We start from the raw sequence: 17,315 nt of genomic DNA on the forward strand, positions 1-17,315 counted from the left end.
TCCATGTCATCATCATCATCATCATCATCATCATCATCATCATCATCATCATATTTATATAGTGCTTTAGGTTTATAAAGCACTTTACACATATTAACTCATTGATAAAACAACCTGTAAGGTAGGTGCTATTTTTATCCTCATTTTATAGATAAGAAAACTGAGAACGAGAGACTAAGTTACTTGCAAGTCAGGTTTTCCTGACTCCAAGTCCAGTACTGTATCCACTGTACCACCTAGCTGTCCCATACCTAAGGGACTTCTTTCCAGTGCCTGAGATATCCTCCAATCCAAAATAACAAAATAACTTTACATATTAAACTTCTTTCTATCACTTAGAGTCCAACTTAAAAGACACCTATATTAAGTCTTCTGTGATCCTATGGATCAATACTGTCTTTCCCTCTCAAAGTTTACATAGCTTCTAAAGAACTTATCTCTGCTCATGTCTTATGCTCCCAGGTCTAGGAAGAGAGAGAACATATCTAATCTGAATGCTATGTCTTCCCCAGAAGTCGGTAGGTGAACATAGTGGGTGCTTAATGAAAATTTATTGTTTGTTATTTAACTCTACATCACTAGCATCTCTTAGTTGCCATTTCTGCACCTATCAAGGACTAATGCTTAGCACAGCACTTGTCACACAGTTAGTGTTTGATAAATTCAAGTAGATGGACTAGCAGGCAGCTAGGAGATACAGTGGATAGAGTGCCAGCCCTAGACTCAGGAGGATCTGAGTTCAAATCCAACATTATTATTATTAAAATTAATATAATTAATTATATTATTATTATTATTAAAAAGCTGGGTGACCCTGGGCAAGTCATTTAATCCTGTTTGCCTCAAATCCTCATCTATAAAATTAGCTGGAGAAGGAAATGGCAAACCATTCTAGTATCTTTGCCAAGGAAAACCCCAAATGGGGTCATGAAGAGTTGAACACGACTGAAATGACGGAACAGCAACAGGCTGACTATCAAAATCAATCAACAATGTATTTATTAGCCTCTTTCTACATGCAAGGCACTGTTAGTTGTGCTAAGAATTCTTTAGAAGACCTCTGCATTCACCTATCTGATACTATAATGTTTAAAATTGTTATTAATGGCAAAGATGAAGGCCTATATATAATGTCTACTAAATTTGCAGAATACTTGAAACTAAGAGTATTATGTTGGATGACAAAATTAAATCCCCATAATGTACTCAATGCCTAAAAAGATAACACAAAATTACTAAAAATGAAATTTAACATAACATAGGAGCAAAACATCAAAAGGCAGAGTAGCACTTTATATTCACTTGGATATGTTTTGTATTTAATTCTTTGTGTATGCTCTTTCCTTTCAACATAATGTATCAGATCAAGGAAGATCCGAATTGAAGTCTTGCCTTGGACATATAACTAGCTGCATTAACCTGTGCTGCCACTTAATATCTCACTGGTCTACGCAATTCTCTAAGCCTGTAAGCAGCAGAAAAATGAAGATCTATATTGGCAAAGGTAATTTTCCTCACCAGGGAGATCTCATACAGATGAAACCACATACCAGTTCTTATCCCCTCTCCCTCTCTGTAAAATCGATTCATAGGATTTAGAGGTAGAAGGAGCTTTAACAATCAGCTAATCCAGCCCCAACATTTTACAGATGAGGAGACAAAAGCAAAGAAAGGTGAAATGTCTTGTGTACAGGTGCACAGGTAGCTTAGATTATTTAGAACTTGAATGGGGGAGTCATGGCTAAGCAACAGTTAAAGTGGAAAAGGTTTGGGGCTTTTAGTAAGTTACCAGCTCAACATTAATCGATAGTGTAACATGGCAGCTGCCCAAAGGTGATGTGATCGTAGGACGCATTAAGGGAGACATGGAGCCCAGAATGAGGCAATTAATAGAACCGCCATATTCTGTTCTGTTCAGGCTACACATCTACTCTCTTCTGTTCAATTCTTAGTGTCAAATTTTAGCAAGAACACAGACAACCTGGAGTGGGTTCAGAGAAAAGTGACTAGGGTTGCAATAAAACTAGAATTTAGGCTAGATGACCTCTGAGGTCCCTTAAAATAGTAGAGTTTGTTTTACTGTTGGAAAACCTGACAGAAAACAAAGAGCAGGGATTGAAGTGACTGACCTGCCGAGGGATTTCAGTTCCATTTAATAGACAGTCCAGGGGTTTCCCTGTACTTGAGGTATTTAATCAATAGCTGGATAATCATTTGTGTGGAAAGGCTTTCTTAGGCAGGTAGGATGGACTAGAAGACTGCTGAAGTCTTTTAATTGTATGCTGGGATACCATGAAAAGAAGACAGTTCCTTCCTCAATCACTTTATAATTGAATGGGAGTACAAAACCTGTGGACACATAACTATAATCCCCTCAGAAGCAAGTGTCTCTTAAATAATTACTTTATATTCACTGGAATATATTTCGCATTTAATTCTATATTCACATCCTGTTTCCTCTCAATACAATGTAAACTGTTTTAATTTTAGCTTTGTTTTGCTACCAAAACACTATGCCTGAGAAAATGTAGATACTCATAAGTGATAGTTCATCCATTCATACAGTAAACATTTATTAAACTCCTGTTAGAAACCAAACGCTGTGTTAGAAACTGGAGATTCAAAGACAAAACCAGCCCCTGTCTTCAAGGAACTTATCTTCTACTGGACAATATAGGTCATAATATGATAAAGTGACTGAAAGAGGCTAAATAAAGTTGGATGAGAGATTTGAGGGAAAAGAAATTATTTCTAGCTAGGAGGATAAGGATAGCCTTGATGAAAGAAGAGGTATCTTTCTATGATCCTCTCAAGGCCAACTTTATTTCTAACATCCTTTTTTTTTTCTTCTTCAGTAAATAAGACAACAGGCTCTTGGCTCTTGATACAGAATGCAAGAGTAAAAAGAATTGATTCCTTTGTTCCTTTAACGGTTTTGTTGTTGTTGTTGTTCTTACTTTATACAATATAATATTTACAATAATCATGAACAGAAAAAAATCAAGTAAACATTTTTGAAAATCCAAAACGTTTAAAATCCTTACTTAGTCTTTGACAGGGAAAAAAAGAAAAAAATTAACATGCAGCAAATAAGCACGTGTCCTCTTCCATACATTCCATGGAATTCCTTGGCCTTGCTTAGTTTACTTATTTATTTCTTTTGTTTTCTTTTAAAATAAAATATAATTTTAATGTGTATATAGTTCTAGTTTTTCTGCTTTCACTTTCCATCACCTCAGGTAGATCTGTATGTTATCTTTTTTTAAAAAGGCACAATATTGTTATATTACATCACTAAACCATAATTGATTTAGCCCTTGCTCCACATTGTTTTCATTCCTTCTTCTATTGCTCTGATGTTCTTGATTTACTACAAAATGAAAATGGAATTCAGGAAATCATCAGACACTAGAGTACATACTATGTGGAGAAGCATGGTTCCTGCTGAGACCTGAAGCCACAGGGCTTCAAGTGACAGAATAGATGGTTCTATAGTTTTCAAAAGATCCACTTAGGGACCAAAGTTCTCTAGTCTACAGAATCTGAGTAAAAATGCAAACAAAGGCACCCCTGAGGGTAGTTTTCTTCCCATAGTAAATTTTGCCTCATTTGTATTATCTGTTATAATAAAGAATGGGATCCAGCAGAATAAGGCCTCATCTGAGCATCACTTTAATTTCTGGGTCCACACACCAATGCACATATCAAAACCGTGAACAGATTGTGACTCAGGAATGCAAGGCCTTTATATTATACATCACCCGGGAATAAAAGCTTGAAGGGGGAAGGAATAGAATGGGGAATGGTAAACGCTCCTGGTGTCTCCTAGATCTTAACCGTTAATCTTAAAGAACAGAATCAGGGATATAAGGACTTTGACATCTAAAATCTAATAGCCTGAACATTGAGGAAGACTAAATGGGATAATACAAATTATTTCCACAGTAGCCAATCCCTTCTCCTAAGAAGCACCAACATTCACCTAGGCAAGAAAATAAAGGGCAGAGGGACAGAATGTTGGGCTGATGTTGAGAAATAAGTGGAACACAAAGCCCAGTCTTAGGGATAATAGTTGACAAATGAATGAGTTAGGTAGCTTTGTTTTGCAAACTGGAAAGATAGGGAAGTGAGTCATTTCAGAAATTATTTAGGCATTCCTTTCAACTGAGGCAGTAATCTTACCAGCAGGTAGTGACTCCTCATCACTGTCATCCTGTTCATCTTTGTTAAGCAGGCTTTTGGCCAACACTTGCCCTGCGGAGCGGGCTGTCCGAGTCAAAGAATTTATCAGGACCTTCGCTTTCTTTTCAGCTTTGGCTTCAGCTTGAGCTTCACGGTACTTCTCTTCTTCATCTTCCTCCAACTTCAGTATATTCTTTTCCAGCAAATCATCCAAAAAACTGTTGATTATGTCCTTTCCCAGTAATTCAAAAGCCTTTAATGGATTTTTCTTGGTATCTTTATCTGTTGAAAGCAAAGATATCCCTTCAATCATGGAAATGGGATACACCCGCTCCCTTAATTTTAGAGAAAGTTCCCAACAGGCTGTGATCGCTGAGGTCTGCTTTAACTCCGTAGTGTCCAACACCCTTTGCCTTTTAAATCTTTCTTTTTTAGCCTCTCAGAACCTTTTTCTCTCAGTTCCATGCTCTTATTCACTCACTTAAAACAATGTTTGGTTATTTTATAAAATGACAGTCAACAGGAAAATCTAATTTTGGTTTTCTCCTTCTCCTCCTTCAGGACTCTTCTCCTTTTTCCTTATTCACTTTTCATTAACTTCCAATCAATCAATAAATATTTATTTATGACTTACTATGTGCCAAGAACTGTGTCACAGTACAATGTGCTTTTTAAAACTTCTCTCTCTGCCACCCTCCACTGCAGTGCCCCATGTGGACCCACACAGTCCTCCAAAGTACTTAGGAATTGTTCTAAGTAACTCTCCCAAATAATTCAATTCCATGAATATATTAATAACCTACTATGTGTAGAGCATTAAGCTAGATGCTTCAAGAGGTACAAAATTTAAATGACTTCATAGGATGATATATTTTTGGAGCTGTAAGGGACCTTAAAGATTTAGTCCAACTCTCTCACTTTAAATGAGAATGCTTGATTTCTTCCCCAAAGTCACTCATGTGGTAAGAATGGATCCTGAATCCAGTTCCTCTGATTATAAATCCAGTGTTCTTTTCCCTGGCCTCATGGATGTGACAGGCTGGTAAGGGCAGGGATCTGACAAGCTCATTTCTTTGTATGTGAGAATTTCTATGATTTTTGATAATTCAGATATTCATTGTAAAAAAAAGAAAATTAATTAACAACATTATTTAAAAGATTTTTCATCAAAAGAATGATATGATCAGAGCCATAACTAACTAAAATTAGTCTAACAGATGCATAAAAGAAAAGACAATGGATTTGGAGCAGGAGCATGAGTTAAAAAGCTATTATGACAGTCCAGGAACAAAGTAATGAATGCAATTCTCTGAGTCTTCATGGGTTTTTCATGAGACAGGGAACTTACCAATGTTGTCAAAAGACAGGGTCTACGAGTTAAACAGTATGGTCATCACAGATTCCTTGATGTTTATTGTAAGGCAAGTGACAAATGTATGTGGAGAATCAGGATGTGACAGTGTAGGAAGATACTAAGGACAAGTAAGTGATCAAAGATCATACATTTGTCAAATTGGCCTCAAGAACAAGACCCCAGTGTGACCATCTATTAAAACTATGGGATCACAGATTTAGAATTGTAAGAGACCTTAGAGGTCTAACAACCTCATTTGATAAATGATGAAACAGAGGCCCAGAGAAGTTGAGGGACTTGCTTGAAGTCATACAGCTGTACATAACGAGTCAGGACTTGAATTCAGGGCATCAAACTTTAGGGCAGCTGGATGGCACGGTGAATAGAGCCCAAGACCTGGAGTCAGAAAGACCTGAGTGCAAATCTAGTCTCAGACACTTAACCAGCTGTGTGACCCTAAGCAAGTCACTTAACCCTGTTTGCCTTAGTTTCCTGATTTGTAAAGTGAGCTGGAAGAGAAAATGGCAAATTATGGCAGTATCTTGCCAAGAAAACTCTAAATAAGGTCACAAAGAGTCAGACATTACTAAACAACCACAACCTCAAACTCCAAATTCATCAATCTTTCCATTGTACCATGTTTCTGTAACCAATGTTTTTTTTTCTTTTTTTTTTAGGCAATTGCGGTTAAGTGACTTGCCCAGGGTCACACAGCTAATAAGTGTGAAGTGTTTGGTCTGAGGCCAGATTTGAACTCAGGTCCTCCTGACTTCAGGGCCAGTGCTGTATCCACTGCGCCACCTAGCTGCCCCCTTTCTATAATCAATGTTTATGGAACTATTGTACCACCACATTTGTCTCATATTTTTTTTCCAGAGATATTACTTTTTTTTAAGCATTTTGACATCAAATATCTCTTTTATCTTCACAACAGCCCTGTGAAAAATAACTTTACATTTATATGCATTTTAGGGTTTATAAAGCCCAACCTTATAACTACCCTATGAGGTAGGTAGAATAAAAAAATTACCTTCAATTTACATATGAAGAAAATGAGGCTTACAGGTTAAATGGCTTAACCAAAGTAGCACAAATCTAGAAAGGATAAGAGATATAATTCAAATTCATGTTTTGTGATTTTTTTGTCCTCTACTATAATGACTATAGCATAGTATTGGATGGGTAAACTGAACCGTAGAACTTGTTAATGATTTACATGAGATTATTTAGTATTTTACTGGCAGAGCTGAGATAAGAAATCAGATCTTTGAATGCTTACAGTAGTGGGGTTTTTGTTTGTTTCTTTCTTCTGATATATCAGAGGGCTTTGGGGTCTAGCACTGGTGAGACTACTATGATATAAAAGATAATCCCTATCTAGGTTCAATGCTAGGTCTGCTATTTACTTGCTATTGTCTTACTATTTACAAACTGTGTGAGCCTCAGCAAGCCACAACCTCTGTAGGCCTCTTTTTCCTAAATATGTAAAATGGGGAGAGAGAGGTGTTAGACTAGATAAGTTTTTTTGTTTTCCATTAACTATAGCAGAGGCATTTAAAGGAATAAGAGTTCAAAAGAAATATCTCAAAATCACCAAGTCTGAAGCTGAATTAACTTATCCCCTAACCTTCCCCTCTTCCAAACTTCTTTATTTCTATCAGATACTACTATCCTTCTAGGATTCCATATGTATAACTTTTCAATATCTTCAACTATTCATTCTCCTTTACCCTACATATCTTATCAGTTGTCATATTTCACCATTTCTACACTACATCTCTGAAATGCAATACCTTCTCTCTATTCATGTAGTTAGCACCTTAGTTCAGGCCCTCTAACCTAGCCTATTGCAATGAACTCCCAATGGATTTCTCTACATCAAATCCCTGATTTTTTCACTTGCTATCAAAGTAATTTTCTAGAAGTGCAGATCTGACCACGTCAATCTCTTACTCTATAAACTACAGAGACTCCTTATTGCCTCTAGGATAAATAGAAATAGTGTTGGGTTTTTTTTAAGTTATTAAAGCCCTTTATTCTTCTGAGATCCAAGATGGTGGAGTAAGAGGTGAGTCTCTCTTACCCTCCCTTATTAACCCCTGAAAGTCCAGAAAATATCACCTCAGGAAAAACCCTGGAACAGCTGAACCAAAAGAAAGATGAGGGGCAGCAGTCCAGTAGCCCAGGTAGCTTGAGGGATTAACAGGAAAGGCCCCTCATACCCTGGGGGAAGGGGAACAGTACAGAATGGGAAGTGTCCCAGCAAGCTAGCAGAAAGCCCCACCTCAGCATACCAGGAGGAGGTCCTGAAGCCCAGGTGGTGGAGCAGGCAAGCACCAACACCTGGATCCCTGAGTGCCTCATTGAGGGCCTGGGAAATGGTGGAAACCAACTCAGAAAACCACCAGGTGCCTCGGCATTCTACAGCAACCAGGTCTCCCACTGCCTCAGCAAAACTAAGGGAAGCAGTGCTCCAAAGGGCCCCACATGGATAAACACTGTACAACATCCATCTGAAGGGAGCTGAAGAAAGCAAAAGGAATGAAAGGCCTGGATGAACAGGAAATCTCCAGAAGCCACGCTACCTAATCCTACCCCTAGCGTTCCAGTGTTCCTGATTCCAGCCCAATACCAGGTAAGCTGCCAGAATCCTACAGCCTCCAGCTGCCAACATTGGAGGCCCCAGCACACAAAGTCATATACCAGGCCCTTGGCTCCCAACACAAGAAGCTTGGTTCAGTGCCCTCTGCTCCCCAGCAAGAGAGCCCAATCTCTTCAAAGGCCAGGAAATAAGCCAACACCATGAGCAAAAAGAAACACATGATAGATTCTTATTATGGGAAAAGTGAAGATCGAGGCAGAAATTCTAAAGAGGACAACATTGTCAACAAACCTACATCTGGAACCTCAAAAGGGAATATGAACTGGTCTGAAGCCCAAAAAGCCTTCTTAGAAGAGCTCAAGAAGGATTTTAAAAGTCAAATGAGAGAGGTAGAAGAAAAAAATGGGAAAAGAAATGAGAGGTATGCAAGAGAGAGTCAGATCTTGGAAAAGGAAGGATAAAAATTAACTGTAGAAAACAAGTCCCTAAAAAATACAATTGGCCAATTGCGGAAGGAAGTACAAAATTTAATAGAAGAGAATAATGTGTTAAAAATTAGAATTGAGCAAATGGAAGCTAATGACTCTATGAGAGAGCAAGAATCAGTCAAACAAAAACAAAAGAATGAAAAAATAGATGAAAATGTAAAATATCTTATTGGTAAAACAACTGACCTTGAAAATCGATCCAGGAGAGACAATTTAAAAATTATTAGTCTACCTGAAAATCATGGTGAAAAAAAGAGCATGGACAGTATCTTTCATGAAATCATAAAGGAAACTGCCCTGAGGTCCTTGAACCAGAAGGTAAAATAGCCATAGAAAGAATCCACCAATCACCTCCTGAAAGAGATCCCAAATTGAAAACACCAAGGAATACAGTAGCCAAATTCCAAAATTACCAGTTCAAAAAGAAAATAGTGCAAGCAGCCAGAAAGAAACCATTTAAATATCATGGAACTATAGTCAAGATTACACAAGACACATTAAAAGACCTTAGGGCATGGAATATGATATTCCATAAGGCAAAAGAGCTTGGATTACAACCAAGGATCAACTACTCAGTGAAAATGAGCATGATCTTTCGGGGGAAGAGATGGATATTCAGTGAAATGGGGGCCTTCCATACCTTCCTGATAAAAAGACCAGAACTCAACAGAAAATTTGATATTCAAATACAAGACTCAAGAGAGACATAAAAAGGTAAATGGGGCAGAAAGATACAATATATTGTTAATAAGGGCAAACTGTTTACATTCCTACAAGGGAAGATGACACTTGTAACTCTTGAGAACTGTATTGTTATTACACTATGTTAAAGGGGTAAAGGGGATGGGTATAAATTGATTTTGATGTAATGATGAAAAAAATTTAATCAAGTGGGTTAAATGGATCCAAGTAAGTCAATTAATCTGATCTAACTAAGAAAATGTACTGAGAGAAAAGGAAAGGAGGAGGCAGACAAGGGTAAATTACATCACAGGAAAAGGCAAAAAATCCTACACCAGCAGAGGGAAACAAGGGAGAGAGATTGTTTGAACTTTACTCTTATCAGATATGGCTCAAGAAGGGAATAACATAATCAGTTAGAAGGGAAAAGGGGAAGGCGGCTAATAGAGGGGAGGTGGGACTGAGGGAGGCGGTGGTCAGAAGCAAAACATTAGTGAGGAGGGAAAGGAGAAAGAAAAGCATAAATGGGGGAAAGGATAGAGAGAAAGACACAGATAGTAATCATAATTGTGAATGTGATATATGAATGTAATGGAATAGTATTGTGCTATAAGAAATAATGAACAGGCAGACTTCAGATAAACCTGGAAAGACTTGCATGGTTTGATGCTGAATGAAGTGATCAGAACCAGGAAATGTTGTACACAGCAGCAGCCACATTGAGTGATGACTGACTTTGAAAGACTTAACCCCTCTCAGCAATACAAGATGGATCTAAGACATCTCCAAAAGCTTCATGATGGAAAATGCTATCCACATCCAAAGAAAAGAAGTATGGAGTTTGAATGCAGATCGAAGCATACTATTTGCTATTTTTTTTCTTCTGTTGTGTTTTGTTTACTCTTTCTGGTGGTTCCTCCTATGGCTTCTAATTCTTACTTGCAACATCATTAATGTGAAAATATGCTTAATAGGAATGTATATGTATAGACTATATTAGATTGCACGCCATCTTGGGAAGGGTGGTAGGGAGGGAGGGGGAGAAAAATTTAAAACTCAAAAGCTTATGGAAGTGATTGTTGAAAATTCAAAATAAATTAATAAAACATTTTGGAAAAAAGCCCTTTATTACTTATCTTTCATTTATCTTTCAAGTCTCATTGGACATTATTCCCCTCTTTCTCATTCTTCATTCTAACAAAATTGTCCTTGTCTCTGTTCTTCACATATGACACTCCATTTCCTTATTTCTGTCCCTCCACTTTGGTCATCCCACACCTGCTATGCACTCCCTATTGAACTCCACTACATGAAGGTCCTCTCTTCCTTCAACACACAGCTACACAGCTCAAGCACCACCTTCTGAAATCTTTCTGATTCCTAGAGCTGCTAAAGCCCTCCTTTCCAAACCTTTAATTAAACTACTTCGTATTCATTAGTATTTATTTTCTTTTAGTTGTTCTGTTGTCTTCCCATTATGATGTAAGCTTCTTGAGAATCAGCATTGTTTCTTTCCTTATATTTATATCTACAATGCTTAGCACATAATAGGTGGCTCACTGCCTAGTTTTGTCACAAATCCAGTGTGGGATTGAGGAAGAAGCCTGTAGCTAAGAGATTTAGTCTCTAAAGCAAGGAGGCATAAAACATCCCTAAACTATACACTAAGCAAGGAGAAAATAATGAAGCAATCAGTAACTATGTGACTTTGACAATGGGAAATGGAATAGATCTCAGATACAGCCCCAAGCCCTGTCTGAAGCCTGAAGTAGAATAACCAGGACAAGAAGATCCACCTGAAGAGCACCCTGTAGTTCTGTTACTCTGAACATGTAAAGGCAAGTCCACAACTGTGTTGCTCAGACCCAAGTCCAGGTCAGGAGCTTACTGAGCTCAGATCAGGAAGGCACACTCATACATTGCCCAGGATTAGACCACTCTGGGTGCACTGCACTATAAGCTTTCAACTCTAAAGTCTGTGCTGTTCCTGAGATGCTAGAAAAACATAACATGCCATATACTGAGGAAGGAGAAGCAGAACTTTAAGAAGAAACTAAAAATTTTAAATCAGAAAGTAAGGCTGGAAAAAATGAGAAAAGAAAAAGCAAAATAATAAACATAATAATCCCATCATAAAGAGCTGTCATGATAAGAATGGCATACAAATAATATGAGTAGGCCATTTTTTGAAAGAAGAAATATGAGCTATCAATAGCCAAATTAAAAATGCTCAAAATCACTGATAAGAAGCAAAATACAAATTAAAGCAATTCTGAGGTACTACCTCACACTCCTCTGATAGGAAAAGTTTACCATAAATAAAAGGGACATGACTGACAAACATTGGAGGGAAAATAAAAAAGAGGTATGTTAATATACTGTTGAAAGAGATATGAGGGGCAGCTAGGAGGTGCAGTGGATAGAACTCCAACCTTGGAGTCAGGAGGACCTGAGTTCAAATCGGGCCTCAGACACTTAACACTTAGTAGCTGTGTGACCCTGGGCAAGTCACTTAACCCCAACTGCCAAAGAAAGAAAGAAAGAAAGAAAAAGAGAGAGAGAGAGATGTGAATTGCTTCTGGAAAGTAGTTTGGAACTATGCCCCCAAAGTTCCTAAACTGTAACTTTGACATATCCTGACACAATAGTACTACTAGTTCTTTACATGAAAGAGATCAAAAAAGCAGAAAAAAGTACATATGTACCAAAAAAATGGTGATTGTTTTTTGATGTATCCATCAGCTGTAGAATGGTTAAAGAATTACAAGAATGTAATAGAATATCAAAATGAAAAGGATGGTTTCAGAGAAATGTAGGGACAGAATGATGTGAAAGTTTCAAAACTTTGAAAGAATTAATAGCTCTGATCAATGAAATGATCAGCCGTAATTCCAGAAGCCTCGTGAAGAATGTTACCCCTCTTTAGACTAGGAGGTGATGGACTTCAGATATAGAGTTAGTCATACATGGCTAATGTCAGAATTTATTTTTCTTGACTGCATATTTGTTTTGAGGGTTTTGTTTTTCTTTTTTTCAGTGGGAGGGGAGTAGCAGGGAGACAATAAACATTTGTTAATTGAAAAGAAGCTTAAAAGAAAAAAAATAGGAAGCACAAAGAACAAATCAAATAAAATGTCAATCAATATTAAAAATAATTGAAGATCTAAGATTCCCCATAGAAGGAGTGAGCTACTTCATCTCAACAGCAAGCAGTGAAACAGTGAAGGGGATGTCACGTAGGTCCTTAAAAAAACATCTTTACATGTAATTGGAAAGAATAAAATATTTACAAAAAAAAAAGTGGGAAAGGGGGGGCAGGAAAAATAAGAATCCAGGTAACTTCCCATCAGTTGGGAAATAACTAAATGACCTATGGTAATTAATGTGATGAAATATTTTGGAACCATGAGAGTTGACAAAAGAGATAATTTTTTGAATATTCTGGATAGTATGAACTGATACGAACTGAGCAGAATGATTCACATAAGAACAATGTAAAAAAAAAACTTCAAAAGACTTAAGAGCTCTGATCAATGCAATGACCAACTTTGTCCCTATAGGACCCACTATGAGCATGTTAACCTCCTCCTGAAAGGTGACAGACTCAAGGTGCAGAGAAAAACATACATTTTTAGACATGACCGATAAGCATTTTGTTTTGTTTTCTTAACTTGACTATGTTTGTTACAAGTTTTTGTTTTTTGTTCTAATGATTTTTTTTAATTGAGGGGAAGAGGAAAGAGAGAAGTAGCAGTAAGGATGAGAGAGAGAGGTGGGGGGAGCCACTGAAATATTTTTAAAATGCACAGAAGAGAAAAGAAGGAAGTATACAGGAAAAAAACAGAGAAAAGGAGGACAATTTTAAAAGTAACATGGAATATTATATATTTTAAAAAATAAATGGTATGAAATAGAGATTGATGGTTTCATCGCATTCCTTGTTTTGTTTTCTATATAACTAGAAATATCTATTTTGGGTACTTAAGATCCTACTAAAAAGGTTTTGTTTTGTTTTGTTTTTTAATGGAGTTAGGGAATGTTTTATGGAGCTGGTGGGAAATGATCTGGTTAGGCCTTGAAAAACCAGACCAATTTATAGTCAGAAAGGAAAGTACTGAGAACTGCAAACATATGACAGCAGCAGACATAAGGCCATATGAGAGTTAGATTGAGAACAGGTCAATCAGGAGACCAGTCTGAATAAAGCAGAATGACACTGTTGGGGAGGGAGCAATTGTTTGTTTATTAGAAAACACTATATGATGTTATATTCCTGTGGGAGAAGAGAGAGACAATTTCATTTGGCAGGTTGGTAGCAGAATGTGGAGAGTCTCAAAAGGTAAAAGAAATTAGATTTTATATGATGAGCAACAGTGTTGGTGAAATTCTTTGAAGAGGAGACTAATACGATGAAAACAGAAAAGCATTTGAAAATTTGGAGTGAAAGCCCAAGAATGTCCTCAAGGCAGCGATAACCAATCCCAGCCCCCCTCTCCTTTTTGTTTCACCGAAGCTGGGAGATGGGAATTAGCCTCTCCCTGGTTTTCAGCAGGCCTTGGTTCATCTTCACCAGTCTCTAAGAACAGAGGCCCATTTAGATCAAGGAAGTGCAGAGTGAAATGAAAACAATTTGTCTCAGAGAGCTCCGTGCTATCTCCCTCCCTGATTTTCTTCCTCCTTCAAAGTGAAATCAAGGAGAAATAGAGTGGGGTATAAGATCCTGAGGGGCCTTGCCCCAGGATCTGAACTTACAGCCGGTTAAAGTCCCCTTACTTACCAGCCATGACCGCTCAGATTTGCTCCCCTTGTTCTACTTCACGCCAGGTCTGAAAGCAATTTAGTCAAAGGATATCGAAAGTTACTAAGAACTTCCTCTAGGAAGAGGAGGGGATGATGGTCAGTTGAGAAACTATTGCTTTTGCCAGGAAATTCCTTCTGATTTTGTCAAAGTTCTTGCAGGTTCTGTCATCTCCACCCCCTTCTTTCACCCTTTCACTTTCTGTTTACCTCCCTCCTACTCCCTCCCTTTCTCTAATACTCTTCCTCCCTCTTTTTTTCTTTCTCTCCTTTTGCCTTCCCTTTTTTTTTTTTTTAATATTTTACTTCTTTGTTTCTGTCTAGAACTTTGTCTCAGTCTCCCAATTCTTTCTCCCCTCCCAAACTCTCTTTCTTCAGAAAGGCAGAGAATGACTACTATTTTATTCTCTTCCTGGCTGTTTACACACTCACTTAAATGTTTGCTATTGAACTAATACCCCTTGCCTGGTCCAGTAAGAGACCGTGATGTATTGGATCAGCTCAGGTTGTGATCTGTGTAAGTGATTACATTACCAACTCACACTGGACTTGGGAAAAATAGCTAGGGGCTCCAGAGCCAGAGTAACCTAAAGACTTTGAGTATTTTTTGTTCATATACCTTGAAATGAATGTGCACCATATATCTCGCAACCTCAGTTTTTATCATCTTTAAAATTTTGCAGTTGGACAGGATGATAGATAGATAGATAGACAGATAGATAGATAGATAGATAGATAGATAGATAGATAGATAGATAGATAGATAGATAGAGATAGATACAGATACAGATACAGATACAGATACAGATACAGATATAGATATAGATATAGATATAGATATAGATATTGAAGGGAACAAGTATTTAATGAGAGCCTGCTATGTGCCAGAGCTTCACAAATATTATTTATCTCATTTGATACTAAAAACGACCCTGTGAGTTAGAAGCTATTATTACCCCAATTTCGCAGTTGAGAAAACTGAGGCAGGGCTTAAATGACTTACTCAGAGGTCACATAACTAGTATCTAAATCCAAATTTGAACTCACATCTTCCTGACTGCAAGACTAGAGCTTTATCCACTGTACCACTTAGCTGACCTCCAATGTCAGGGGAAAGTCTGTCCTAGGTACAGGATCTCCAAAGACAACATTTAGTCTCACCTCCTGGTCACATCTTTGCTTAATACATAATATTGCATGGCAAAAAGAGTCCTAAATGAGTTCAAAATGTCTAGATCATATTGGCTGTTTGATAATAAATAATAATAAAGGTTATCCTTTACAAGCCTCACTTTCCTTATGTGTATAAGTGCTAAGATATTTTCACCTTCTGCCTCCCATTTAAGTTGGTAGGGAAATTAAGTGATTTTTTTTTTATAAAATCATAGCATGAAGAGGAAAAAAGGGATCTTAGAAATCATCTACTTCAACAAAAATTTTACAGATGAAGAAAACTGAGGTTGCAAGATATGTGGTGCATGTTCATTTCAAGATATATGAACATAAAATACTAGAAGTCTTTAGATAACTTTGGTGCTGGAGCCCCTGGCTATTTCTCCTGTTTCAGTGTGACTGATTAAGGTAATCATTTATGTAAATCACAGCCTGAGCTGATCCACTACACCACAGTCTATTACCAGTCCAGTCCAGAGGTATTAATACAATGGCAAATAATTAACTGTGTATGTAAATAACAAGGGAAAGAATAAAGTAGTAGTCATTCTCTGAACCCATACACAAATGAGTACAAATCTTTCTAAATCTTCCTAGATAAAAGGATGGAATAGAAATCTTCCAACAAAACTTAGGAAAGGGTGAGGAAATTATCCCTCAGTGTAATGGGTGGGGGTGGGGTGGGTGGAGGAGGAAATGGGAAGAAACAGTTAATTAGTTCCTTGACTCCTTTCAGTGTGTTTTCACAGGACAGAATTGAGATCTTCTACCCTCTCAGGATATACTGGAGTGTAGTGAAACCTCTTGGCTTGGTCTGGAATTACCAGGATTCCTTTTGAATTCCGTTCCATCTTAATGTTCTTGACTAGTGCACTGCTTATGTCAGTCTCTGCTTTTTCTTGTGTTTCTCGAGAAGCATCCCTTCAATCCCAATCTTGCTGATCATGGATGCTCAAGAAACATCCCAAGATTCATTTGGCACACCTCTTCCCCTTACTGCTGTGGTCCTGTCAGTCCTAATTATGGAACTTTTTCTCCCTTTCCCTTCTCCTGCATGAGAGAGGCAATAGTGGCAATAATACTTATGAGGGATGATTATTTGATATTGTGACTCTAGAGGTTTATATCCATGTTTGGCACTAATGGTCATTCACTTCAAGACCTATGTTTGTCTTTCCTCTCTTTAAATTTCCTTCTGTATAATTCTGAGAAACCATGTGGTGCCATGGAGAGGGAGTTGGAATTAGAATCAGGGAAAACCTGAGGTCCTAACTGTGACACATACTATATATCTTTGACGATAGGCAATTCGCCTAACATCTCAGTGCCCCAGAGAACTTTCAAAGACTATAAATTAAGGATTACTTACTGGTCTGCATTGGTAGTAAGAGTCTTTTTTATTACTTTATATTATATTATAGACTTAATCACCAATAAACCTAAACATTTCAATATATAAAGAGCCAAAAAAAATATTGCACATAAAACCATGCATTTCTGCCATATAGTTTTTTAAGTGCATATAAGATTTAAGTAGTGACAGATTTTATCTATTTGTTCGTCTCCTTCTGAACTTTTTTTTTAATTTCTCCATAGTTTTCTAAGAAATGTTTTATCAATGCTCTTTCCTTTCCAGAGTTGCCATAAGAGGGAATTTCCCACTTTGAAGAAATCATAGGTCTGGACTCCACTTCTGCTTCCTCCATCCTCCCCCCACCACACACACACACACACACACACACACACACACACACACACACAGAGTAAAATGTATATCTGCAAGTGGAAAATAAATCTTACCACATTAGATAGGACCATACTTACTTTTTCTCAAACTTCTTTGGTGGGAACTATAAATCAAAAGAAAGAGAAAATTCCCCAAAGGATATTTGGGCCTTTTGTAACCTGAGAGACTCTGATGCAAGGCTTATGTGTAAATTTAGTATGCTTACACAAAACTACCTAATTCATAGTTTAGAGGTAAGAAAACTTCTATAACATAAATATGAGCAAGTTTTGTCATTGTTGTTTTTGTTAA

The 17,315-nt window shown here is 37.4% G+C and overlaps 1 protein-coding gene across 1 annotated transcript in view; it reads right to left on the reverse strand.

The window, feature by feature from the left end:
- Positions 1-14,294, reverse strand: part of LOC110215005 (caspase-13-like) — a 35,485-nt gene extending 21,191 nt beyond the window's left edge. The window contains 2 exon segments of the mRNA XM_020996175.2: positions 4,183-4,464; positions 14,085-14,294. Of these exon segments, the coding sequence (XP_020851834.1) occupies positions 4,183-4,464; positions 14,085-14,091 (289 nt within the window). The 5' untranslated portion in view covers positions 14,092-14,294.
- Between the last annotated feature and the right edge of the window lie 3,021 nt (positions 14,295-17,315).

Source organism: Phascolarctos cinereus, unplaced genomic scaffold (genome assembly GCF_003287225.1).
Source record: "Phascolarctos cinereus isolate Bilbo 61053 unplaced genomic scaffold, phaCin_HiC Scaffold_726;HRSCAF=1367, whole genome shotgun sequence".
Lineage (NCBI taxonomy): Eukaryota > Metazoa > Chordata > Mammalia > Diprotodontia > Phascolarctidae > Phascolarctos > Phascolarctos cinereus.